General features: G+C 35.8%; 4 protein-coding genes across 6 annotated transcripts; 2 read left to right on the top strand and 2 right to left on the bottom strand.

Moving 5' to 3' along the window:
- Positions 1–1,668: 1,668 nt before the first annotated feature.
- Positions 1,669–2,679, bottom strand: LOC111464205. Its single transcript, XM_023108300.1, has one exon. It carries the CDS (start codon positions 2,677–2,679, stop codon positions 1,669–1,671), a length of 1,011 nt encoding a protein of 336 aa, XP_022964068.1.
- Positions 2,680–7,200: 4,521 nt separating this feature from the next.
- Positions 7,201–9,552, bottom strand: LOC111464435 (haloacid dehalogenase-like hydrolase domain-containing protein Sgpp). Its single transcript, XM_023108634.1, has 5 exons — positions 9,361–9,552; positions 9,122–9,227; positions 8,353–8,507; positions 7,871–8,132; positions 7,201–7,658 (listed from the first exon to the last, which is right to left on the bottom strand). Exons 1-5 carry the CDS (start codon positions 9,516–9,518, stop codon positions 7,503–7,505), a joined length of 837 nt encoding a protein of 278 aa, XP_022964402.1. The 5' UTR covers positions 9,519–9,552; the 3' UTR covers positions 7,201–7,502.
- A 925-nt stretch (positions 9,553–10,477) lies between these two features.
- Positions 10,478–14,342, top strand: LOC111464555 (UMP-CMP kinase 3-like). 3 transcript variants are annotated; one of them, XM_023108806.1, is made up of 9 exons: positions 10,479–10,599; positions 11,040–11,107; positions 11,716–11,767; positions 12,079–12,196; positions 12,288–12,444; positions 12,547–12,627; positions 12,714–12,821; positions 12,906–12,977; positions 14,091–14,342. In XM_023108806.1, exons 2-9 carry the CDS (start codon positions 11,075–11,077, stop codon positions 14,097–14,099), a joined length of 630 nt encoding a protein of 209 aa, XP_022964574.1. In that variant the 5' UTR covers positions 10,479–10,599; positions 11,040–11,074; the 3' UTR covers positions 14,100–14,342. The 3 variants fall into 3 exon arrangements, with proteins under 3 accessions (XP_022964572.1, XP_022964574.1, XP_022964573.1); XM_023108804.1 differs by lacking the exon at positions 14,091–14,342 and having other exon boundaries at positions 10,478–10,599; positions 12,906–13,343; XM_023108805.1 differs by lacking the exon at positions 14,091–14,342 and having other exon boundaries at positions 10,489–10,650; positions 12,906–13,079.
- A 2,067-nt stretch (positions 14,343–16,409) lies between these two features.
- Positions 16,410–25,969, top strand: LOC111464493. The gene is made up of 13 exons (XM_023108715.1): positions 16,410–17,174; positions 17,288–17,365; positions 19,456–19,613; positions 20,167–20,242; positions 21,946–21,995; positions 22,450–22,714; positions 22,909–23,037; positions 23,180–23,286; positions 23,372–23,425; positions 23,487–23,570; positions 23,894–24,057; positions 24,233–24,381; positions 25,605–25,969. Exons 1-12 carry the CDS (start codon positions 16,883–16,885, stop codon positions 24,378–24,380), a joined length of 1,605 nt encoding a protein of 534 aa, XP_022964483.1. The 5' UTR covers positions 16,410–16,882; the 3' UTR covers position 24,381; positions 25,605–25,969.
- Positions 25,970–27,308: the final 1,339 nt, after the last annotated feature.

Below are 27,308 nucleotides of genomic sequence, written 5' to 3'. Positions count from 1 at the left end.
ATAATATTCAAATACATGAAATTTTTTTTTTTTATTTAATGGGTTTCGAAACTTTCGATCGAACAATATTATAATAATAGTAAAATCTCTCTCCGACGCATAGCAATAGTATAGTTTTCAACTCTTTATTAAAAACACGTATATAGCAATTACGAGAAGTCATTCGAAATGTAATAGCTACTTTTAATCATTTTCAAACTTTCATTGATCGATCATATCAGTTCGGTTAAAAGGTTTCTTATATATATATATCCGTTTTTTTTTTTTTAAAGAATCCTAAACAGCATCGAATCTTTTGCTAAAATCCAAGGCAAAATCAGACATGGAATAGAAGAAAAAAAGAAGTGAAATGAGATTGGGAGATTCGTCCTTTTTGAACTCCCCTATGCGGTGGTTGCTCCACCAACACCGCCGCCACCGCCACCATCGTATCCGATTCACGTTGACTTTTTGCGTAAGATGTTACTATTCCAGCGAGAATACGACATATAAGAAATTATAAATGAAAGTTATTAATGTCTTAATCATTTGAACAGACAATTTTTAGCTTTCTATTAAATGTAAGTTGGCCAAGAAATACACCTAATTCAACAAAAATTGAGAATTATAAAAAATTTCCGCTCTTGTTGATCTTTCTGGTGTGCGTGCAAAATTGTTGCAGCTAAATTCAAAGATAAACTTGTTTTAGATTAAAATATAACGTGTTTAACTAGTTGAATTATGTTTATTAATAATACTAATAAATAACTCCAAAGTTGGTTGGATTTTTTAAATCCAAAACTATATTCATTTTCTGTGAAATCTAACATGGGTCGTAGAGGAAAATGAAGCATTTCTTATAAGGGTGTGGAAACCTCTTTCTAATAGACACGTTTTAGAATCATGAGGTTGACGGCGATACGTAACAAGCTAAAGCGGATAATATTTGATAGCGGTGGGTTTGAACTGTTACAAATGATATCAGAGTCAGACACCGGATGATGTGTCAACGAGGACACTAAACCTCCAAAGAAGTGGATTGTGAGATTCCATATTAGCGGGAGAGAATCTCTTCTTAATAGACTTGTTTTAAAACAATGAAGATAACAACGGCGTAAAAGGAGTTAGAGAGTGGTGCGGCCACAAATAAATTTAACCTCATTTAAACCAATATATTTCTCTACAAAACTTTGTAATCGTATACGTGGCGCCGCCACATCAACTCGACAATCTTCAACCACCGGATCCAACCACGAGCCAATTGACAACAAGCATTTAATTTTGTTATTTAATATTTAAAATATTCGAATCAATAAATAAATTTAAAAAGATTAGAAAGGAAAAAAAACAGATTCTATATTTAAATCCGAATATTAACCGATAAATCATTTTCATTTCTGTGTAAATAACATTAATTAATTAATATACAGAAATAACAACAAATTTAATTTTTTTTTGTCTTTCTATCTTTCATTCTTTTTTTTCTTTTTTTTTACTATTTTGATCTCTCGATTTTTTTTTTCCTTTCAGCTTTTACGCTGAGGAATGGAGCTGAAGATAGATAAACAATTGGTGTAGAGAGGGAGGGCAAAACCGTAATTGTAGGTTTTTTTTCTCTTCTGTGTGTGTGTGAGAGAGAGAGATCAAATCAGCACCGTCTATTTTGATATATGTCAACGGTCTTAGAAATCAACGGTTGGTATTGACTCTTCCGAAGTCCGCAAGTTTTCGAGACCGGTTCGCGCTAAACGACGCCGCTTCGGAGAGATGAGGCTTTGTCTGAACCCTAACTTCGCCGGAGTACGCCAATTCTGGCGGCAGTCCTTTCTGGTTCCAGTGGAGGTGGTTAGGGCTAGCTCTCACCAGTGGACTCAAGCAAAACGCGAGACTCGAAACGTTCCGACTCAATCCTTGTCTCCCTCGTCTCGCCGTTGATCCGTGAGACGCAATTGGAGACGGTTTCCATTTCGAGGACTCAGAGGAGTAACCACTCGCCAACTGAGATCCGTCGCGGCGATCGTCGTAATCTCCGTCTGCCTCGCTCGCTCCTGCCGCCGGCGACATTCCTCGAGAGAAGAATCGCGACTGTGGAGGCTTCTTCCTCTGATCAACTGCTTCTTCAATCGTGCAAAACTTCGATTGTTTCTTCCTTTTCCTTCCGGAGAAAATCGACGAAATCCAAGACGAAGTCGAAGAGGAAGCAGGTTCACAAGAAGAATCACGAGGCACCGTATCCAATTTCTCGGATCTGGACCTGAAAAGACTAGACCAAAACGAAAATCTACTCCTCTGTTTTCTACTAACAGAGCCGGTAGTAACAAAAGTAGAAGTAGAAATACCGCCGCCGTAGTAAGTAGGTCCAACCTGCGGAGTACTATAGAAGCGGTGATGAAATCGACGATGTCGATCATCCAACGGACTCGCAAAGCTCCACGACGAGTCCTCAACCTTCCGCCGCGAGACATATGGAGAAACAGACCGCGGAAACACCAACGGCGGCGGAAGCGGCGGCGGCAGAAGAGTATCAGACTTCCTCGGAACATCCTCGGCCAACGAGAAGGCACGAAGACGAGATAACTGCCGTTGGCGTGCATCCGCCCTCGCCTGAGCCTCCATGAGAGAAAGTAACCGCTCACGGAGACACGTGCTGCAGACTCCAACGGCGCTTGTGGCGTCGGAGAGATGCTTCTTGCACCTCATTCCGCGACAGAGGAGGAGAAGATCAGAACAATAACAGAATCGAATCAAAATCAAACCAAAACAACAGCAACTCCAAACAAACTGAAAATGGAATTGAAATCAAATTAGGAGAAGAGATGAAGAAGGCTGATGAAGGTTTTGGATATGGAGAGGCATTTTAAGAACAGAGAAGAGATCTGAAGAAGAAGAAGAAGAAAGAAGAGAAGGTTTGCCTTCTATGGCGTCGGAGTGGAATAAAAAAGGTAATATCACTCATATCATACGTTTCTCAGACACACATTACTCCATTAATATATATACATACAACCAAATTAAATTACAAATTTCTCTTCCCATTTTTTTAAATATTAAAATTAATTCTTATAGTTTAATCCAATCATAAAATACAAATAATTTATGATAACTTTATCCCACCATCAAATATTATTTATAAGTTTTATAAAATTATTAAAAAATCAAAATTTTAACTAGAATTAGATTATAATTTTTTTAATTTAACCTTAATTAAATTATATATATATATATATATTTAAAAATATTCCTTTTAGAATAAATTAATGAAGACGTCAACCATACCCCGACTTTCATCGAATCGAAAACTTGATGGGAGCAACACTATTTTTGGGTGTTGGTTGCAGAGCATACGTTCACGATCATCAAATTTGAGCGTTCCTCACAATATTGACGAAAAATATCGTCCGTAACTCAGTTTTTTCACAGCGTGGTTCAAATGACACAATTACGGTTTACAAATTAGGGTTTCAATCTTAAGCTCGTATATAAGGTGTTATACGAACTCCTTTTCAGAACTGCCTCGAAACTCAAGTCCTAGTATTGTTCAAGTGGAAATATTAGGTTTTTAGAAAGAGAAATTAGCTTTTTAGAACTGCCTCGAAACACAGACAAAAAAATTGCCAATGGCACCCCGACTTTCATTGAACCGAAAACTAGACAAGAGCAAAATCATTCATTAATATATATATATAACTTTCATATTTAAATACACTTCTAAACATCTCCGATCTTTTCAGTTAGTATAACTTACGAGCCCTTGTTATCATTAGGTTAGCTCGAGTTTGGATAATTTAGCTACGTTCCTTATTGTTCCCTAGAATCATTTAAAATTATATATAGACCTTAAGATATAATGATATGGTATATCAATAGTAACAATCAATACGAGAAATCTATTAGTGGTGCATCTAACACTAATAGACCTCAGTCGTTAATACATATCTATCACTGATAGACTTGAACATTTTTACTTTTCGCACGTTTTAATCTCACAGGGCTTAAGACTTGGAACGTGTCATTTTATTAATAATATTTTGAATAAATCAACCACATATAAAAAAAATTAATATATATCCTTTTATTAATATCTTGAATATATTAGTAGTGTATCAAAGAAAGATCAACCTTCATTTATGTTTAAATATAAGCATATCATTTGACTAATATTTTTATTAGACATCAAGAACTTTTCAGCTAATTGTGTAAGTGGATCGGGTGCTAGGTGGGTGTCGAGATATCCCGAGATATTGGTAGTGGACGGGTCAAAGGCAAGAGCATGGTCTGCAACCTGCTTCCACGGTCAAAATGGATTCTGCATTCGCGTGAAAAGACCAACAACAAGTAGCTCCATCATCCACATCTCAAATGATTTTAGAATGTGATACACTTAATATGTATGAATCAGAGTTAATTGATGAAACATAGATGCAGTTGGGGAGGGGAACAAAACACTAGACGCGTTTTAAAGCTTTGAGAGGAAGCTCGAAAGAGAAAGCTCAAAAAGGACAATATCTGCTAGCAGTGGATCTGAGTCGTTACAAAATTTTAAGTGCAGTAACAAGCTATTTATGCGTGTATCGTTCTATCAAAATTTTACGTACATGAACGGGTTAATTGCAAAAGGTGGACGGGACGGAGTTGAAATTTTTTTTTAAATGGGTGATTATGATGACTCACCATAAATTAAGGTGAAGGATAGACTTAAAAAAATGTGGAAAATATTTAATTTATTTGGTCAATTTTAAAACCTTTTCTACATATTTAATTTAGGTAATTTGAGATACACTAAAATATAAAAATAAATAAATAAATAAATATGGATGGGCAATAGATTTCTATTGTAAAAGTAATAATGCTAATTTTTGTCTTCCTCATTATTTTCAGTTTATTTTATTATGTAAAAATAATTTATTTAATTTTAATATTTGATAATAAAAAATTAGGAAAATATTAATTGAAAATTAGATGCTAAGCTAAAATATTATTTTATTTGGTTAAATTAATAAAAAGATATATTTTTTTTGTCTAATAAATACTTTTAAATTTTCAAAAAATAAATAAATACATAAGAAAATAGAAAAAATCACATCAACCAAGAAAATTTATTCTTTTCAAATTATTAAATAAAAATAAACCAAGAAAAGAAAAAAAAAGTACAAAAAGAAGAAGAAAATAAAAAATAAAAAATAAAAATTTTTTTTTTTATATATTTTTATTTTTTATATAATGGTGGTCTTACCTTATATTGTTATTGGGCGGTGGAATTTGAAGGATAAAAGAGTAATTTGGAATGTTTCCATAAAATATAAAGAAATATATGGTAAATGACAGCTCATAGCATGGGCCCCGCTTCCACTATTTACTTTGGATATCTACCTTGTTACGGATAGGTTAAATTTTTTTTTAATAATATATATATACATAACTGTTCTGTTTTATTGATATTTTTGTGCATATTTTCATATAATTAAGACTTTTATATTATTTTATGCATTATTATTTACTAAAGTTTAAACTATAAAACAATTAATTAATTAATTAACCTAATGATATATGAATTATTCAAATTTCAAATTTAAAACTAAAAGTTTTTAATGTAATTTTTTGAAATAAAAAATGAAATAATTAGGATTAGAATAGAAATGATAAAAAGAAAAAAAAAATTATTGTAAACAATAAAAAACATATAATTTAACAAAAAAAAATAATACTAGGTTTGGGAATACAAGATAATTGTGTTTGATTGATGATGTCATGAATTAGAAATCCTACATCATCGATTTTGTTTCGATCTTAGGGTTAGCGTCTAAATTGAGTTTTGACGGCAGGTCATGTGTTGACTCTAGTGCAATGTCTTCACCAAGCTGACCTCTCGTTTCTCGACTTGTCTCCTTTGTGCCACTGTTTTTCCATTTAAGTTGGTTGATCTAAGATTATTTTTCACTGTCATCATGTCTCGTCATTGTCAAGTATAGATAACTAAGGGAAGATAATGTCACTGTCTATGTGCACAGCTGAGCGAGGAGGGAGGAGAACTGCTAGTGATTATACAACAATCACTGGAAGAAGCACGCTCGTGCGTTGAATGCGAAAGTTGTTTCATAGTAAACCAATTCGATTCTACAAGCTCCATTTTCTGTTAGACATTGGCCCGATTTAACTAGATCGGTTTGAGTTCGATTTGTTTGGACGAATTTGATTCAATCAATTTGTTGGTCTAATTCTCAAGGCTACTGAACTTCCATACCCTCATTTTCCCATCTCATTTCTCGTGTCCATACTCATTTAGGTCACAAGAAAATTTTCTTCATACTTTCATCTCATTTCTTTGTCCCGTTCAAGGCTGATCTCGTCCTTCCGAAAAAAAATTAGCATCCCGACTTGAAGGACATAAAAGGAATTAATGTCAACTTTTTTTCTCAAAACTAAAAATCAATAATATAAATTTAATAGTGTGTATGTATGGGCATTGAAATAAATAAATAAAATAGAAATAAAAGAAAATTTTAAATATGAATATTAAAATGGCTATTTGACTCTTGACTTAATATCCGTAAAAGTAATGACATTATTTGTTATTTCAAAAAAGGATTAGATCACACTCAAATATTTTATATTCACTCATTTAAATTTTTAAATATTTTATATTAATTTTGATGAAAAGTATTTTTAACTGTTGTAAATAATTGTTTTTACATATAAATTATTTAACTGGAAGAAATTTTAGGTAATTTACCTTATTAGCATTTTTTAAAATTTTTTTATGGGTTAATTAAGGATTCTTATTGTATTAATTAAAAAAAGTTGAGGATAATGCTTAATATTTCTTTAATGTAAGAATTTTATAGACTAAGATAAGATATTTAATTGCTAAAAGAATAAAATAAAATAAAATGAAATGAATAAAGTAAATTAAATTTAATATTTTGCTTCAAAGGTCAAATCTAGTATTTTTGGTTCGATGTTTTTTTCGTTGACTTCTTGAAGTGGTCAACACTTTTCTTTTAGTCAATCCTCTCTGATAATTATTTTCAAAATTTTTGTTCTTAAAGAATATTTTGAAATATGATAATCGAGGATGTGAATGAGTCCATACCACATCTAAAATAAGAGTGATCATAAAAATATGAGCGTTTAAAAGGAATTAGTAGTCAATTCTATCCCAATAGAATGTGGGTCGGGGATGAACAGAGGTGAAAGCTTGCAGACATGCGACGCTCGAGTAAATGAGGATATATCAATAAATTGATATGACATATGAATAAAATGATTGTGAAGATACGATGATTAAAAAATAATTTAAAAAGAATTGATAGCTAATAACTATGCCTGGTGCACCTCTAAACATGTTTAATTTGGAGCAATTTTGTACCGTGTGTGTGCTAGCAACAACTGTGATTTGTGAAAGTAAAAGAACACTGAAGGAGAGTGTATCAGCCTAAGCCCACCGCTAGTAGATATTGTCTGTTTTAGCCTGTTATGCATGGTATCAGAGCTAGACCCAGGACGGTGTACGAGTGAGGATGAAGTTAAACGAGTAGTTGGGTCCAAAGATTTTGATCATTAAAATCCCTAATCACGAAACTAGCTCCAGCTTCTTTGAGCAACTCTTCTGGGTTTCTTCTCCCAATTCCTATCACTTCCATTCCAGCTCCCACTCCTGCTTTCACTCCAGATACCGAATCCTGTTCCCACATAAAAAGGGTTTCGATCAAAACATTAGTAACGGTTCGGGTTTAGTTTTAATACGATGCATCGTTATCGCTTCAAAAAATGATTTGAACTTAGTTTCAATCTCGTTTTTATAGTTAAAAATTTTGAACTCCGGTTTCATTTAGTTAAACTTCACAAATCATTCGTAAAGTACCAATCATAATTCTTAGACCGAAAAACGAACCTCAAAGACAAAAGCATGTTGTGGAGAGACTTGGAGAGCTTGAAGAGCCTTTAAGTAAGGATCAGGGAATGGCTTTGCACGTTCACATTCATTCCCTATGATCACCACCTCAAAAAAATTTGTAAGTTTAAGCATAGAAAGAATTAGCTCGGCGTTCGGCCTTGGGGCATTCGTCACGGCGGCGCGTTTAATCCTGCACTCTTCGATCCATTTACAGACCTTGTCCAGCCCTTCTATGGCTTCCAACTGCTCTTCTGCTAGTCTGGTGGAGATGAGTTAAAAATTCCGATCAATTTTAGTTAACTAATCTTGATATCTATTCAATATGCATATCTAACTCTGACACGAAAGTGTGCACGTCATTTTTTCAAAATGATTTTCAAGTTATAGTGTAGGAATTACGAGTAGGGTTACGAAACTTTTAGTTATATGAATGTTCTAGAAAACACACGAACATAAGTACAATAAAACCGAACCCGAACCTGCAAAAGTAAGTTTCTTTATCTTGAAGGAATTTTCTAGCTTTGGGTAGGTCCCAATTTGGGAGGAGGATGGCACAAAGGTCCTCATTGTGCCTTCCACTTATGTTTTCTATGAAGAATTCCTCATTGATTGGGACTCCATTGTTGAATCCAACCTGCACCAAATTTTTTTTTTAAAAAAATAAGTAAAAAAAAAAAAAAAATAAATGAATGAAATTTAAAAAATGTAACGTTGATTTATCTTTCGTGTCGATTCTGAATTCATATACATATAGAAACACCGATGAAAATGTCAACATGTTGATAAAAAATTTTAGTCTTAGCCCATAGCCCACCAAGGAGAGGTTTCTACAATCAAGAGTGTTTCGTTTCCCTCTACAACCGAGATCTCATAAACTAAAAGCTTATGAAGGAAAAACTCAAAGAGAATAATATGAGCTAACGGTAGGTTATGACTGTTACAATGAAGATACCGAGCCCCGCAAAGAGGGTCAATTATGAGATCTCACATCTGTTGAAGAGTAAAACAAAACATTTATTATAAGAATATTTTAAAACTTTGAGGGAAACCGTGGAAGGAAAACCCAAAAAGAACCATGCTGGGGTTAGTTAAGTCTGTTACACCCATAAATTAAACGGGTAAAAGCAAAAAAAACAATATCTACTAGCTGTGGGTTAAGTCTGTTACACCAATAAAGTCAACCAATTCTAAACGTACCATTAAATTGATGCAATTATTAAAATTTTAATTTAATAAAAAGGGAGAGACCTGTTGAAGCATTTGGCGGAAGGCGTAGAAGTGGAGAGGATCAGAATCACAAAGTGTTCCATCAATGTCAAACAGAACAGCTTCAATAGGGCCCTTCTCCCACGAGCTGAGAATATTAAAATAACAATTCAATCCCTCAACAAACTTTATTTTATTTGCACATGAGCCCCTTCAAATTCTTCCTAATTGCATGAATCCCACAATACCAGTCGGAGGAGGGAGGAAGGAGCTGTGAGTACCTGCTTGGGGAGACAACCGCGGCCGGAGCTGGCGGAGGGCGGCGAAGATGTGGAAGAGTGGAGGGGAAATGGCTGCAAAAATGGTGGCGGGTGCGGTGGGTGGGGGGATGAGGAGTAGAAGGTAGAGGGACGATGGTGGGATGATGAAGAGATTGCATTCTTTTCTGTTTGAGTGTGTGAACCACAAATCTCCTTCATATTGGATCTCTCTCTCTCATTCTTAATTTATTTCTACGACTATTTGTATGGGGGAACGAGACTATTTGTACACGGGAACGAAACCTTTCTTATAAGGGTGTGGAAACCTATGTTTGGTAGACGCATTTTAAAAGTATGGGGTTGATGACAACATGTAACGGGTCAAAGCAAACAATATCTACTGGCGGTGGGCTTAAACTATTACAAATGGTATCAGAGTCACACGTCGAAGGGTGTGCCAACAAGGACGCTGGGTCCCAAGGGGTGGATTGTGAGATTTACTGGCGGTGGGTTTAGACTATTACAAATGGTATCAGAGTCAGACATCGAGGGGTGTGCCAACGAGCACCCCCCAAAGGGTGGATTGTGAGATCTATTGGCGGTGGGCTTAGACTATTACAAATGGTATCAGAGTCAGACATCGAGAGGGGAATTAAATATTTCTTATAAAGATGTGTAAATCTCTCTCTAATAGACGCATTTTAAAATCATGAGCCCCAAGTACAACCGACACAAAGTATATATTAAAATCTTATTAAACATTTTTTAATTTAAAATTTTGTTGGAATTTGCTATCAAACAATTAATTTGAATTTCCCAAAATTTGGAATTAGATTCTCATTCTCCAAACAAAATGGTATTTATTCTCTTTGGCCACTACACTTTTTTTCCCAAATTCCAAATTAAATGGTTGATTTTTTAAAAATAAAATAAAATTTATACACTGCACTAATTTTGGGAAAATTAAAAAAATGAATTTAAAATTTTTTAAAAACAATTTTTATTTTAAATTGCAAATTTAGCCCTTAATTAAATTAAATTTTTATGATTTAAAAAATATAAATGAAAAAAATTAAATTCTTATATTCTTTCTAAAAAACTAATTTTGAAAATTGCACTGTTCTTATGACTATTTATGAAAATATCCCAAATTGAAACCATAATCCTCGCCGGCTTTGCTTAGAATTTTCATCTCTGCTCCTCTATTTAATCTTCTTCATCTCTGCCTACTGAATTTGCGGCTATCTCTCTCTCTCTACAGTGAGCAGCTTCTTTTCTTTGCTGGTTTATGCCATGTGTTCATCGCTGTTGGTAATTTGTATAGTTTTCTTGCATTGATTAGATAACTTGCGACCTGGATTGGCTTTAAAATCGTGATGAAATGCAAAAAATCCCGATTTCGGTCACTGTATGTGTTTTTATGTTCACAAAAATGGAGGGGAAATTGTGGGAAATCGACTGAATTAATTTGTTGTTGGCCATCTGCTACAACTTAGATAATAATAGAATTTGGAGTAATTTTTTTTTTTTATATTTTTTTCTGTTGGATGATCATGTTTATCTTATTGAATGGATTTTTCACTTGTTTGTGTATGTTCTATGATGTTTTTGTCCGATTTCAGCTGATGAACTTATGATGTTCTATAATTTTTTACAATCATACCCAAATTTATTGTGTATTCAAATTTTAATGCATGTAGATCGTTCTTATTTGAACCATACTTAGTTGGGGCTCATGGAAACGGTTGTGGATGCATCCACCAGTGAGGTACTTGAAGCTGTTCTATTAAAAATTTAAGCTCCATTCTATATAGGTGTTCTTGGGTTGTTTATTTCTGAAATTAGGTTTTCTCACCCTTTGTTATAATGGATTTCATTTTTTAAAGGAAACCTTTGAATTCTTAAACAAATTTCAAAAACAAAAACTAAGGCCCCTCTGATAACCATCTAGTTCTTGGTTTTTAAGAATTGTACTCATTTTCTCATCAATTCTCTACCATGGGTTTCATCTTATTTAACAAAACATTTGATTTCTTAGCCAAATTTCAACTTGGATTGGTTTTTGAGAATATAGATAAAAAAGTAGACAACAAAACAAGAAAATCCATGGGTGAAACTTGTATTTATAGGCTTAATTTCGAAAACAAAAAACCAAAAAGCAAGTGGTTATCAAATAGGGCCTAATTTTCTAAAACCTGGCTTGAATGTTGCAAACATTCTTAGAAAGTAGATATCAAAGCAAAGAAATTCTTGAGTGGAAATGGTATCTATTAGTTTAATTTTCAGAAACCGAGAAGATTATCAATGAGGCCATAGGCTAGTTTCGAAAGCACAATGTGTATGTCACTCTTAACTGATATATTTAAGCTGTTTCAGGAAGCAAATGGAAGTGCAGTTGAGAAGAAGCCTACAGTTGTCTTTGTTCTAGGTAAATTTAACACTTTAATAATGGTTCAGACAAGATGAAAATATAGGATCTTCTTGTTTGTTTGAGATTCCAGTGGTCGAAATTTTCAAATTCGTTCTTGTTCATTGGATGATTCTCTGAATATCTTTCCTTTTCTGTATCTTCCTTAATTCTTCATTTCCACCGTTCCATAAGCTCCACAGTTCCCGTCGTATCGTCTTTTGAATCATCCCCAAGAAAAAGTTTTCAGCTAGCCATGCCGTCTCAAATCTTCTTCTTTGTGATGCTGTTCGAATTTGAAGTTTTGGTTTGTCTGGCATTGTTATTAATAGGTGGTCCGGGCAGTGGAAAGGGGACACAATGTGCATACATTGTTGAGCACTTTGGTTTTTCCCATTTTAGTGCTGGTGATCTTCTTAGGGCAGAAATGAATTCTGGTTCTGAAAATGGGTATGTGTGTTCTATGGCCTGCTCATATGCTTGAGAGAGGACTTATAGAATTTGAACTTTGGTTGATATACTTTCTTTTTGTTACCTTCAGTCTAATGATCAGAAGTATGATCAATGAAGGGAAGATTGTTCCTTCTCAGGTAACAGTAAATCTTCTCCAGCAAGCAATGGAGGAAAGTGGGAACGACAAATTTCTTATAGATGGTTTTCCACGTAATGAGGAAAACCGTGCTGCTTTCGAGGCTGATGTAAGCGTGTTTCCCCTATTTCTTTCAAACATGTTCTAGTTTCCTTTTACTACCTTGCTCGATTCCAAGTCTTCTTACTTACCACTTTTTGATCGTTTTTAGACTGGTATAGAGCCAGCTTTTGTCCTGTTTTTCGATTGCCCCAAAGAGGAAATGGAGAGGCGCATCTTAAATAGGAATCAGGTTGGTCCATTTTGGCACTCTTACTCAACTGAAAGGTTATACTGTCAACCAATTACCAAATAGGCTAATTAAGTTCAGTGATTTAGGGAAGAGAGGATGATAATATCGAGACAGCTCGCAAGCGTTTCAAGGTTTTCTTAGAGTCTAGTCTCCCTGTAGTTGAGTATTATGAATCAATTGGGAAACTTCAGAAGGTAAATCTGATATGAATCTGCATTTTGAAAATTCTATTCCCTTTAGCATACATATAGACCTGACATTTCCTATTCAATTCTTAGATTGATGCTGCAAGGGCAATTGAAGAAGTATTCGAGTCGGTGAAAACTGTTTTTGCATCGATAAATGAGAAGGTAAAGCCCCATGGTCGTGCCCAGAAGAAATTTACTCTATTAAAACTCCAACTAAAATGGAAAATGAACCTTTTACGAAATGGAGTTTGCAAAGGGTATTGATTGGGCATGTTTTTGAGACAAATGAAGCTTCTTCTGCTTCAAAACTAAGAAGGGTTGAATACCAGAATTATGGATTATGAACCTAAAGTTCTATGCAAACTTGTTTTGAATTAGAAAGTAAATTTATCCAATGAACCTCGTAAGACTGATCGGTACGACATGCTTCATTGTAATCGTATCACGTTCTCCAGTAACTTCTATGAATCGAAATAAATGCTGAATGAGAGATGAAAAAGAATTTCTCATCTGTGTAATTTTGTGATAGAAGTGCAGAATTCTTCTAGAATAATTTAGCTTATTCAGTTCAACTCTGGATGCATTTAACGTCATTCCTAACTGGTAGTTTCTCCAAGAGTAACATTTTTCTTCTTACTAGCAAGGCGCCTTTGCCATTAGGTTGATGCTTAAGTATGTAGTGTTCATACACATTTGATGTACATGTACAATATTGTACAATGAGGAATATGATTTCACATTAAACCATGTGGAATTAGTTCGAGAAGTTTAAAGATAGATGTTGAAACCTATGAATGTGATAGGCATGTGTGAGATCCCACCTCGACTGGGGAGGAGAACGAAACATTCTTTGTAAGGGTGTGGAAATCTCTCCCTAGCAAACATTTTAAAAACCTTGAGGGGAAGCCTGACAGAGAAAGCCTAAAGAGGACAATATCTGCTAGCAGTAGACTTAGACTATTATAAATGGTATCAGAGCTTCACTACCGTTTTTTTAGTTCAATAACATGTGAGGGGGAGTGCTTCGAACAAACCTTTGACCTGTTGATCAAGGGTATATGCATTATCAATTATACTATGTTTAGGTTGGCAGTTTCAATACGCTTATATCCCGATCAAATCCCACCCAAGTATAGCTTGCTACGGTGTAGGGAAAGAAAAGAAGAAGAAAAAACGCGCTATCACAACGAACCATAAACTGAAATTATTTGTTCCATTTTTCCACTTATATTAAGATTTTTATCTCTTAGTGACCGCTATTTGCATCTTATGCAGGAGGATTGAGAGTGCTGCGATACCAAAACGATTCATATTATTGAGGTAATCCCCCTTCTGATTAAGGCAAGTGTCTGGGACACCAGCTCTAGGAGTATATAGAAGTCTCTGTCTACATGTTACTTGGAGAGTGCTATACACAATTATGCAGTGTGGTTAGCAACCAGTAATAATTCTAATGACAGTACTGATGTTCTGATATTATTTTCCTTGAGCTTTGAGCTTTTCCTTTGTTTTCCTCATTGGTTTTTGATAAGTCCATGACTTGATGTGTTGTTGGACTTGATGTGTTGTTGTGAGATCCCACGTCGGTTAGAGAGGGGAACAAAGTATTCCTTATAAGGGTATGGAAACCTTTCCTAATAGACGTGTTTTAAAACCGTGTGACTGATGGCGGTACATAACGGGTCGAAACAGACAATATCTGCTAGCGGTAGGCTTGGGCTGTTATAAATGGTATCAAAGCCAGACATTGAGCAATGTCCAGCGAGGACGCTGGGCCCTCAAGAGGGGTGGATTGTGAGGTCCCACGTTGGTTAGAGAGGGGAATGAAACATTCCTTATAAGAGTGTGGAAAACTCTCCCTAGTAAACGCGTTTTAAAACCATGAGGCTGACGGCGATATGGCCAAAGCGGAGAATATCTGCTAGCGGTGGGGTTGGACTATTACAAATGGTATCAGAGCCAGGCACCGAGCGATGTCTAGCAAGGACGCTGGTCTTCCAAGGGGGGTGAATTGTGAGATCTCATATTGGTTGGAGAGAGGAACGAAACATTCCTTATTAGGGTGTGGAAACCTCTCAAAGTAGACACGTTTTAAAACTGTGAGGCTGACGAAGATATGTAACGGGCTAATGCAGACAGTATCTGCTAATGGTGGGCTTAGACTATTACAAATGGTATCAGAGCCAGGCACCGAGCGATGTCCAGCAAGGACGCTGGTCTCCCAAGGTGGGTGAATTGTGAGATTCCATATCAGTTGGAGAGGGGAACGAAACATTCCTTATAAAGGTGTAGAAACCTCTCGTAGTAGACATGTTTTAAAACTGAGGCTGACGAAGATATGTAACGGGCCAATACAGACACAATATTTATTAGCAGCGGGCTTGGACTTGGGCTTGGACCGTTACTAATCACGTGAATTCCTTCTTGTGCATTGTGCTGGGTCTTACATTTTTGCTTTGGATATATTTTTGTTTGAAGTACCCAATTGGGTTATGTTATTTGTAACATATTATTTGCTTCCTACTCCTTTCAATGATGTTTGTTAATAACCATAGCGTGATAGTACACGTTCTCGATATACCGTCGAACTATCGAGAAAAGTAAATATTATGTAACTATCAGACGTTCGAGAGGTTTGATTCTCTCGCTATGCTAAATATTTTTCTACTGAGTTTCACTCTCTCTTTCTAATGGTGGGAGCCGTTTGCAGAAAATATCACTCGTTTTCTCGTACGGTCAAATATGACTACTATTTACGAAAGTCCGTGTTTCGTTTATTCGAGTAATGTAAGTGAAAATGTATGATGTGTTTACTACTACTCGTACAATTTGACATTTGCTAATAGGAAGGAATCTAAAGAGTTTGAGTATATTTTTCATTTTTTTTTTTTTGTTTATTTTTACGTGTTGAGAAATTGGATTAGCGTCGTTAAGTTTGTAAATAAAAATGAATTATTAACAAATAAAAAAGAAATTATTTTGTTTCTAGTAATTATAATTTTCCTCCAACTTTGCAGTTTCGTTACTTTACTGACCGAACACAACTCATGCGTAAACTAAGTTTTGTTCGACCATACACACGGCTTGTGTATGCATGTTTCACTTGTTTACAACTCTATCCAGCTTGCCATCTCATCTAATTGTCTTGATTCTAAAAAACACGACCCACACTTAGTCAATGACATCACAACTTGGTATATATAACATAAATACAATTACAATTTTTTATGCTTGGGTTATTTTTACAAAATATTTTAACCAACAACAAACTTAAATTTATGTTAAATTCGAATCACTTCACAAACTACATCGGTTATTCGATTATATATTTTAACCTTAGGCCCAAAATCACCGAGAATATATGTAAATTAGCACTAGACTATACTTTGATTAAGGCAAAAAAAAAAAAAATTTAATTTTGTAGCGCCATATTCATTTTTGATAGCACAAGTTCTTTTTATTTATTATTCTTAACATTGGATTATTATACTTTATATTAACGTAATCATAACTGGATGATGAAAATAGGATATAGTAAAAATTTAATTTTGTTTTAAAAATTTATTTTAATTAGGCATTGGCAAATGGGAGATCTATCCGAACATTTTCACAGTTTTTAACGATCTTGATCGGAGAGAAGAAAAACGGGACAATTAAAAGGCAAAAGAACAGAGAAATTCAGATTACAGAGGCAATGGCCGTATCGGAGTCTGTAATTTGGCGGGGTGTTGAACAAACCTTGTGATCAATCTGCAACAAAACCCGGGAAGAAGAAGACGAACAAGAACAAGAACAAGAGAGAAGAAGAAACCTCCAAAATTCCATCACGAACCACATCGTATATCTCCACACTCTTCATCAAGCTCTCACCCATCTTCAAGATCTGTTCCCAATTCCAATTCCGCAACACACCCACTATTTGTTTCAAGGATTTTTCGTTTTGATTTCGATCGAACTCGTATTCGTTTTCGATTTCAATTGCGGGTTTTGCGTTCTCGTGGATACATTCTGAAACTCCCGAAGAAGACGTAAAGGAAGAGGAGAAGTGGCATCAGAAGCAGAGTCCAATGTTTGGATCTAGATTTTCCATTTTCGGAAGCGGTGCTGCTGCTGCTGCTGATAAGGTTGAGAAGTCGGCGAAGAGCGATGTTTTTCCTGGCCTGAAACTTCGCTCCGATAAAGATGTATATTGGCCTGGCGATCCGGTTGTTGTTACCATTGAAATTTCCTCCTCTGTCCCTCAATTTGACTGCTCTCTTTTTATCGAACGCCTTCGTTTTGAGATTATTGGCCTCCAGAAGTTGGACGCTCAGTGGTTTAGCACTCAAAAGCCAATCCCTGGATCCAAACAACGGAGAGGTTCCAACTCCCTTCTATATGATATTGTTCTTAGAATAGATATCTAAAAAAAGTTTGTAGATGGATTTTCCCTGCTGATGTAGTTTCAATTTCATGTATTTTGGCTTTGTCAGGTGAACGCATTTTCATGGACTGCTCGGTACAATCAATAGTTTCAAATCAGATAATATCTTCGGGGGCTACTAAGTCATGTAAGCCTATGTGTTCTATGCCCTGCATTTATCTATCTCAGTTGCTGATATGCATGTCTTTCACTTGAATATTGCTTATTTGGTACTTCGCCACTGTCGTTCCCTTTGTTTAATTCGTAGTACACTGTACGTTAGATTTCGTTATGACGTTCGGCCTACTATCAAATGACATGATGACCTTGGTGAAAGATTGTTCAGAATTATGAAGTGAATTTCTCGTTTCGAATTCTGAATTGCCGAAGTATTAATTTGAAGTATGATACAATTATTTGGAATTTCGATGGTAAACATTTTCAACTTCTGAATTCTGTGTCCCTTCACCTTGAATATGTCTCTTCTCCATAGAAGTTTGTCTAAAGCCATTTGTGGTAAAATTCATCCAAAAACAACTTGATGATTCGTTCTGTGAAACTTAGCCTCGAGAGATATTTACATAGGAGAGGTGCAACAAAGGAGAAATACTGCACTGGAAATCTTGACAACTTGCTGTCCACCTTGCTATAGAGGATAAGAAACTCAAAATTATTGGTTTTTTCATTCCCAGTTTATGCAAGAGCTTTACTGTTTTTTTGGTGCACCAAGCAATCTTTGGGTGGCAACTCTTTCGAGCTAAAAAGAAAGGTGTATCGGAATTGTGTGATCAAGAGGAAAAGTTTGACGGGAGAGTAATTATAGATTTTTTCATGATTAATCTAGAAATGAGTAGAAGTCGAAAACCAACTTGCATTCGAGTTTGTCAGAATTAAAGGACTTTCAGAAACAATGGTTAAACCACATACCGACCACCTATTTAAGATATTAATACTCCTAGCTATATGTTGGTGTAAATTGTCATTTCTTTTTGACTCACATTGGTTAGCTACTATTTTGTCCATTTGGTGAAGTTGCAGTATCTTTTCCTCTTTGTGGATGGTAAGAATTCCCAAGAAGGTTAAACTATTCAAGGGGCATGTACTTCATGGAAAAGTTAACACCTTGGATCAGGTCTTGAGGAAGTTGAGTTTCATCTGACTGAGGATCTTGATCACTTTGTGTGGAAATGTGATTACGATTTTCTTGGTTTTGAGGCGTTTGATTTTCACTTAGCTCAACCTAGAATTCGTAGTTCCACGGTTTGAGGAGATTGAGCTCCTTCATCTGTCTTTTTGTGAAAAGGGGGCTCTTTTTTGTGGCTTGCTGAAGTTTGTGCAATTTTGTGGGGCCTTTGAGTTTATAGGAACAATTGAATCTTTAGAGAGATAGAGAGACTTAGGACAGGGAGATTGATAGACTTAGGAGTAATGTGTGGTCCCTTGTTAGATTCTATGTGGATTTTACTTTTTAATTATTCTTTAGGTCTTATTTTGCTTGATCGACACCTCCTTTTGATTTTTCTTGGCTCTTTTTGGTTTTTTTTTTTAATACTCTTTGTATTTGTATTCTGAGTGGAAGCTTGGTTGTTTGTAAAAGAAAATGAATATACAAAAGAAAAAAAAAAAAAAAAAATCTAGAAATAAGGAGTTCATGGTCATGATAGTTTTTAGGTCTCCTTTTGGAACTCTTTGGTGATTTTTCTTTAACTATGTTTCTTGTTTCCAATTAAAGCCCGCTGGTGGAATTTTTGTAATGCCCTTGACTTTGGTTGATTCATCATCACCCTTGTTTTTTTTTTTATTTTTTAAATTTTTATCTTTCTTTCAATCTAATGGAAGTTTCTTCTGCTTCCTATCAAACAAAACTGTGAGTGATATCTTATGAATGATTAGTTTTCCTAGATTGGTCAGAAATGTGTCGAATTATAGTCATTGCTGAGTTTGTTTTTGTTTAGACTTGGATCCAGGAAGGCTTTCTGTTCAGCTTTGATGCTTTGAGAGCCACCTCCTCCTTTTTCGGATAAGATTAAAGAAAAAATTCCAAACAGGGATCGAAATAGAAAGTGAAATCCACTACGAGAGGAGCTCTGAAAAAGCTTTTACTTTGGAATGAATTAAAAACCAATACATCCAACACTGTTTGTCTTAAACTAAGGATTCATTTGTTTTTTACTCCATGCTTTGATTTACCATTTTGATTATGTACAGTAATTCTGAAAATGTTATTTGTTTTTACAGATGTGGTTCGAACAACACTTCCTAGCCGCATACCACCATCTTACAAGGGTGCCACTATTCGTTATATGTATTATGTTAAAAGTACATTACTAGGACGATGGCTAATACAGGAAAATGGTCGATCCCGTATAGAGTCGCTGAAGGATCAAATAGAAATGGTTTGTTTAAATTAACTTGCTTCCAAGATGAGTGAAAGTTCATTGTTTGGTTTGATGTGAATGAATATTAGGTGAACTGCAGCTAGGAATTTGTTTTTTACTTTGTTTTTTTTTGAAGCACGAACACTTTTGTGGTGCTTTCTAATCAAACTTTCTATGCCTGAATCCCCGTAAGTGTCTAATTTATCTGTTCTATATTATAATATGCACATTAAATAGGTATTTCTTTTTTAGCAAAATAAACACAAGTTCTTCAATTTTTTTACAATGCATTACTTTTTCACTGGTATATTTATGTTTTCTCTACTTGTCCGCAATAAGATTATTTATCTTCTTGTTTTATATATTTATATATTTTTATGAATTGCAATTTCAAATATTGTGTGTTTAAAGATAGTTGTTAACGTGGATTTCTCAATTACAGAATAAATCGGTGCATGGGTTTAAGATTGGACTAGAAAATTGGTGGACAGTACCTGACCATTGCCTCTCTATGCACGTTTTCTATATTTCTGATGAAGATACTATCTAGCTTTATTTATTATCTATGTAGGAAGCTCGGGTTCCATTACAAGTGTGGGTCACTCAGAAAATCAGTGGCATGCTAATGGAAGAAGGTCAAAATGATGGTGATCTTTCTTCTCTCTGTTCTCTGTCGTTGTGAAAGTTGTATTTTTCATTGCATCCATTTAGAAGTTCAACGTGATTTCTGGAATTACACATCCATGGGAACCTTTGCATTTATGCAGGTAGCCCATATAGGTACTTGGTTATAGAGGGACTGGGCTTTATCTTCTCCGAATCGCTTGCTAACATGAATATAGGTTGAAGGAATAGGAGGCTGGTTAATGAGTAAATTTAATTCATCAATGACTAAATGGGTGCACAGGGACAGATTTTGAAAATAAAGTTTATTGAATACATTTTAGAGTTAGATTCATTTGATTATATGTGTATTAGAGTATTCATGATTACTATAATGATTAGTACATGTATTAGGTAGATTCATTACTTAATATTTGGTATCTGAATGGTCAGGGAGGATGTTCCAAAAGGTCTATTTAAGGACATTACGAAGGATTTCAAAAAGAACTCAACTTAAGAAGTGAAAACATCTCTTCCAACAAAAAAAAAAAAAGAAAGATTTGAGTGTTGAGAGATTTTTGCCCCCTTTTGCGTAAAATTTTACGTTGCTCCAACAAGCTTGACTACGTTTTACAATAAACTAATGTTATCCACTGAGGCTCGTACCAATCATGCTAACAATTATAAGAAGAAAGGAAACAATTTTCTTCAACTACTACATAATCAAAGTCCTTAATAATACTAAAGAAAAAAAGAAGGGATTCAAGTTTCTTATAGGATTCTGTTAGGGACTTTTGGACATTTTTTAAGGAATGCTGAGGTCTGAGGGGTTCAAGTGACCGACTGGTCTCTTAGGCATTTGGTTTTTTTTTTTTTTTTTGTAGTGTATTCTTTTAAGTTCCTTGTGTATCTATTCCCATTTTCTGATTTCTATCAATTTGGAGCTTTTTTGAAATCCTCCTATTTTTTATTTGCTCTTCATTGAATTAATTTCTATTCACGTTGTCTGTATAGGATTGGACTAGAAAATTAGTGGTGAACCATATCAGTGGAAAAACTGAATTATTTAAAACCCTTGTTGTCTCTTGGACTCTGATACTTAACTACAAATAAAACTCAATATGATATGATGTTGTTGCATTTATTTGTTTAAGCCTTTCTATACTCATGTTCATGTCGTAATAAATGGATTTCTTCACTAACCATCCTCGTTTGATCCAATGGTCAAATGAATAAGCTATAAACCCACTTGTCTTTGAGGCCATTGATTCAGAATGTTTTAGGCATCAAGTATTTATTTTGTAAGGTATTGAGGATGTAGCATATCTTAGGAACTCTTTGGATATCACTGTCATACCGTCCGGTGATAGTACTGAGACACCAATATGATGAGCATGGGATTATTAGATTTTCAGTTATATAGTATAGAATGCGTAATTCACCCTTCGATTTCTCCCCAGCTTTTTGGATTATTCATATAGTTTCTTTTCTGCACGTACTATTACTGGTAGCGGACAGCTTGAGAGGTTCATGAACTTCATGTCATTTAGAATCATTGAGACCACTTAAGAAACAGTCTATTTATTATTCAATTTCTGTAATTTCTGTTTTTTTTTTCTTAATTTGATTTTAGTAGTATTAAATCAGTTTGGTTTCTACAACAAGATTATGGTAGAATGAGAATCAGTCTGCTTGTTTTTAGTAGTATTTTAGTTTAAATGTTTTTCAATGGTTGTTTCTTCTGCAGCCTTTCAAATGGATGTATTTTGGAAAGAGATGGAAGGTGACACTGATTGGGTATGCCACTTACCAGGATTCATTGCTGTTCAACAAGTTTGTTTTATCATTTCATATTGTTCTTGTTCTTAACGCTTTTGAATCAAATACTTTTCTTCATTTGTGATGTTCTGAAACAATTTTCAGATCTCTGAAAAACGATAATCGTAACCTTAGAGGGATATGTTTTTAATTTGGGTAGAGACAATTAGATTTTTAAATCAGGTCGAGATGAGGTGCGGATGTTTGACATTTAAAAATATAGTAGCGCATCGATGTTCTGTTCGTGAGGAATGATAGATTTAAAAATTTTGAAATATAAAGAAAATTGTTGATCATTAATCATTTGCTACTCACATCCTCAGGTGCTTGTGAATTGAGTATATATCAGGCTGTAGTTAGTATATTCTTCAAAGTAATGCCTGATGTTAGAGTTTTGAACCTCAGATATGAATACACAACCATTTCCTTGCAGGTCAGAGCAAATGATATATATGATGGCATTGATGAAGGATACGAAAGCTCAAGGGATGAGTTCTCTTCTGTCTCATCATACAACCCAATGAGAGAACCTTTTCATAGAAACTTTGGAAGTTCACTGTCGTTTCAATCATCTGCTGCAAAATTTGGAAGATTTTCAATGAAGGATTCTCCTTTTACCGAAGGAGAGCGATTAAGTTTATCTTCTAATGTTGCACATCCTGGTCTCTCTGTTGCTGAGGTCCTATATGATTCCGCCGGTGGGTTTTTATGAACGAGCTATATTTTGCTCGAGGCATTTGGCTACAATCATTCTTTTTCATCTGCTTGTAAAGTCGTCCCAATTAACGTTTTTGGTAGTAGAATCATTTCACTCTAGAACGGAGATAATAAGAGATTTAATTGTTATTTCGTTCAAGACAACGATTTCGACTAATAGGTTCTGTGGAAACAGATGGCACATCGCCGCAGAAGTCATCTGCAGTTGGAAGCCAGGCGTTGAACTTCGAGAAAAATCAGTCAAAAGATGATGATGCTGGAGTACCATCTTCGCCAAGGCCGAAAACTAATGAACCTGTAGCATGTAAATTATTAACTTTCTTGCCTCCCTTTTGTAACTCTATTTTCTGATAAAAACCTTCTCGTTATCATTTAGTTTTATTTGTTGTCATGATGATATATCAAACAAATAATGGAAACTAATTACCTGCAAAAATTTCTTGCAGCAGAAGGCTTTATTCGAGGAAGATCTTACAATATCAGGGTAGATGACCAAGTTTTGCTTAGATTTTGCCCAAAAAATTCTGATTCAACCTATTATTTTAGCGATATGGTAAGTTTTTCTTCCAATATGACTAGGTTGAGCCCACTAATAGACATGAAGGTTAACTAGTTTCTTGTTTTTCAAAATTCACCAGATAGGTGGAACTCTTACCTTTTTCCATGAAGAAGGAGCAAGGAGATGCCTTGAGGTAACTATGGTGTTTAAATATGGACTGATTGGTTGGAGCATTAATAGGTCCTCTCATACAGGTTTCAATAGCTTTGGAGACTTCAGAGACTGTATCACGCCGTTTCGTTCATCCGTCCCGGAGGAACTCTCCAACAATTGTAAAGGTACTTTTTGAGAAGAATGCCGTATTTTGCTTGTCATTCTAAGAACTTAAGGGTTGAAATCATTTGACTTCTACTTGGGGGTGCTTTTGCTTGAGAAACCTTCAATTTTTTTGGCTCAGCCTTTTGGGAATATAGTTTATATCTTTTTCTTGGTGAAAGTCGGTTGAGGGGTGGTAAAATGGGCGCATTATTTGTTTTAGTGGAGCAATGGGACCTCCATCTTGTGTTGTTTTCAGATGGGAGATGATGCCTTAAGGGATATCTGTTGCTTTCATTTTGTGTACGTCCTGAGCCTATTCTTGACATATTATTGGGATTTGTAGGTTCAAAGTGATCATTATGAGGTTGTTGCTGATTTAATTCAGACAAGCTTTCTTTTTTCAATTCCCATGGATGGGCCAATGTCCTTTTCCACTCCACATGTATCTTTGCAGTGGGCACTTCGTTTTGAATTTTTTACCACCCCAAAGAATGTGGATTGGACCAGGTACTGACCCAAAAACTTCTTATACTCGCCCATCTTACGTAAATGAAATGGTAGTTTTTACCATTACCTGCCACGATACGACTGGATATTATGCCCCGGATCTTCGTTCTTATCACTTACCTGAGAATTTGTTGACAATTTTTCGTATGCTTTAATTCAAGTTTCACCATTTCAGATATGAGCATCCTCTCATGATAGAAGGAAGAGAGAAAAGTGAATGGATTCTTCCAATCAATGTGCATGCTCCTCCATCTAGCTCTGCAGCTGCTCAGAACAGAAATGAGAGGTCTTTCTCTTTGGATCCCTTATGGATGCACAGCTGAGGTAACTGATTTAATTTGTTATATACCATGAAGCCGTATGTCTTCACTTTTTTCTTCATTTGTATCTCAAACCAGTAACTGGAAAAAACGTGTCAAGAATTCAAATTACTGTAGGATCTTTTTGGACATGTGTTCTCCAAATATCTCCATTTGTTCTGTAACAGCACAAGCCCACCGCTAACATAAATTATCCTCTTTGGGCTTTCCCTTTTGGGCTTCCTCTCAAAGTTTTTGAAATGCGTTTACTAGGGAGAGGTTTCTACACCCCCTATAAAGAATGTTTCGATCTCCTCCCCAATCCATGTGGGATTTCACAATCCACCCCCCTTCGAGGCCCAGTGTCCTCGCGACACTCGTTCCTCTCTCCAATCGATGTGGGGTCTCATGATCCACCCCCCTTCGTGGCCTAGCGTCATCGCTGACACACCACCCGGTATCTGGCTCTAATACCATTTGTAACAACTCAAGCCCACTGTTATCAGAGATTGTCCTCTTTGGACTTTCCCTTTTAGGTTTCCCCTTAAGGTTTTTAAAACGGGTCTGTTAGGGAGAGGTTTCCACACCTTTATAAAAAATGTTTCGTTCTCCTCCCCAACTCAGGTGGGATCTCACAATCCACCCACCTTCGAAGCCCAACGTTCTCACTGGCACTCGTTCCTCTCTCCAATCGATGTGGGATCTCACGATCCCCCTTTGTGACCCAACGTCCTCGCTGGCACACTGCATAGCGTCTGGCTCTGATACCATTTGTAACAACCCAAGCCCACTGCTAGTAGATATTGTCCTCTTTGGGTTTTCCCTTTTGGGATTCCCCTCAAGGTTTTTAAAACACGTCTATTAGGGAGAGGTTTCCACACCCTTATAAAAGAAATAATGCTTTGTTCTCCTCCCAAATTGATGTGGAAACTCACATGTCCCATCTTTATTTTTTCTCCATCTTATGATGAAGTTTCTTTAAGGAACATGAAAACTATAGCGAAGAATGTTGAGGTTCCTTTTGTGTGGTTTTGCACTACAAAAAGACGAGTGTTTTTATGACAGTTTTCTCACGATCACAATTGTGGTAGATGTTCTTCAAATAGTTCAAATAGGACTTTTAAGGCATTTGTGAATGCCCTCGAAACCACAGCATACATATGGATCATCAATGGGTTAGTCTAGTAGCTTTCGAAGGCGATTGGACTCTGCGTCGGGTTTGATAAGGCTGTGTTGTGCATCACGCAGGTGCTTATGTTAAATGAAGTGCTTATAGAATTCTCCAGCAATTTTAGCATCACCTCGACGTCTCGCTGCCAGGAAGTTTTCTGAAGAAACTAACATCCAGCAAATGCAGATGTCGAACTGAATCGCCCGAAGAAGATGATGGCGATGAGCATATAGGCCATTGACGTTGCAGGTTGACTATGATATGTTGCAATTTATCGCCAGATGGTTCAGAGTATTTTTCCTTCAGTTGTGCTATACATGTAAAGCAATATTATTTTGTGCTTGAAATTATTGTTCATGATCTTTCCTGAAAGCTTCCAATTTCAAGACAACTAAATAAATTAACATTTTTTATAATATTAGTAAATGACCTAAATGGCCTATATTTTGCAAGTTCTTGTCATTACTATTTTCTTCCAAACCAGGGTAGGTGGTAATTAAAGCATATATTTTTCCATTCATTTTTTCCTTCAAAATGAAGGCAGTCATCTTGTATCCCATTTGGAAACATTCTTGTTTCATTCTGACATCATTGTTTTTTATGATTAAAGAAACATAAGATATATATTTGCGCAATGCTATTTTAGTTAATTTTAGTCATTCTTATGGATAAAGCAAATCTGGGAGGGGCAACCTTAAGTGCCACCCATTCGGCCACGAGGGCTAAGATTCAAAAGTGCTGTGGTGTAGGAGGAGGACGGTGCATCATTTAACACACCAAGAGTGTGCCTTCAAGCTAAGTCGAGGCATATGCAAGGTTTGAGAGAACAAGGTGACACGAGTGTCGAAGATAAGTTCGAAGAGGGCCAGGTAGGACTTTAGGCTATAACTTCAAAAGTCGGAATTTTCATATGAGTTTTGACATGCGACTCTAGAATTTAGTTTGTCTATATGAAAGATGAATGTTCACCACATTTGGTGTCAATTGGATACTTGACATTGAAAATGTATTATAGGGGAGGAATGATGTCAACTTTCCATCACCCCTAGGTTTTATGGCCTAAGCGAGCTATCCCGTGGCACATGTGTGGTTCATAGTGAGGGTGAACATTTCGAGATGAATGTCTCAGGCGACTTCTTTTGGAATGGATTTTTTAAGGACAATTGAGTGTGCCGATATTGCGGCCCAACCCATGTGTCGAAGGTTGGATTACGCACCTGATGTTCAGTATGAAGTCCGTAAATGACATGACATAAGCACGGGAGGGCCAATGCCTCAAATAAACCTAGATGGATGGATGTTCGGGATGTCCCGAGATTATAAATGACACATGGGCCCACTCTCGATGGCATGTCTGAGTGAGTTGCAATGGCTAACGATACCCTGCGACTTGAAATGACGTCAAGACATATGAGCCATGTTGATTAGGAACCAAGATGACAGAATGACATGCGACGTTATAGTGAGAGATCTTAGCCTCAAATAGAGGCAAGGTCGAGCCGAATGACTTGGCTTAGTGCAGAGGTTAGTAAGTTGTGTTGCACACGATTGAACATGCACGCGTAGATAGTGTGTGTGACAAGACAAGTTTGGATTTCGCACAAGTAATGTTCTGCTGGCGAAGACAAACCTCACCTAAAGTTCGACAAAGGCAAAAAGTAGGGCGAAAAATATGAATGAGACTTGAGTTTCCCCCTAAGACTTGACGTTAGCGTGTCAAGATCATGACGCTACACAGTTAAAGAAATACAACTATGACAAACTCACGTCAAAAAATGAAA

This window comes from Cucurbita moschata, unplaced genomic scaffold (genome assembly GCF_002738365.1).
Source record: "Cucurbita moschata cultivar Rifu unplaced genomic scaffold, Cmos_1.0 Cmo_Scf00030, whole genome shotgun sequence".
Classification (NCBI taxonomy): Eukaryota; Viridiplantae; Streptophyta; class Magnoliopsida; order Cucurbitales; family Cucurbitaceae; genus Cucurbita; species Cucurbita moschata.
The sequence above is the reverse complement of the archived record's forward strand: the minus strand, read 5'-3'. Positions and strand labels throughout refer to the sequence as shown.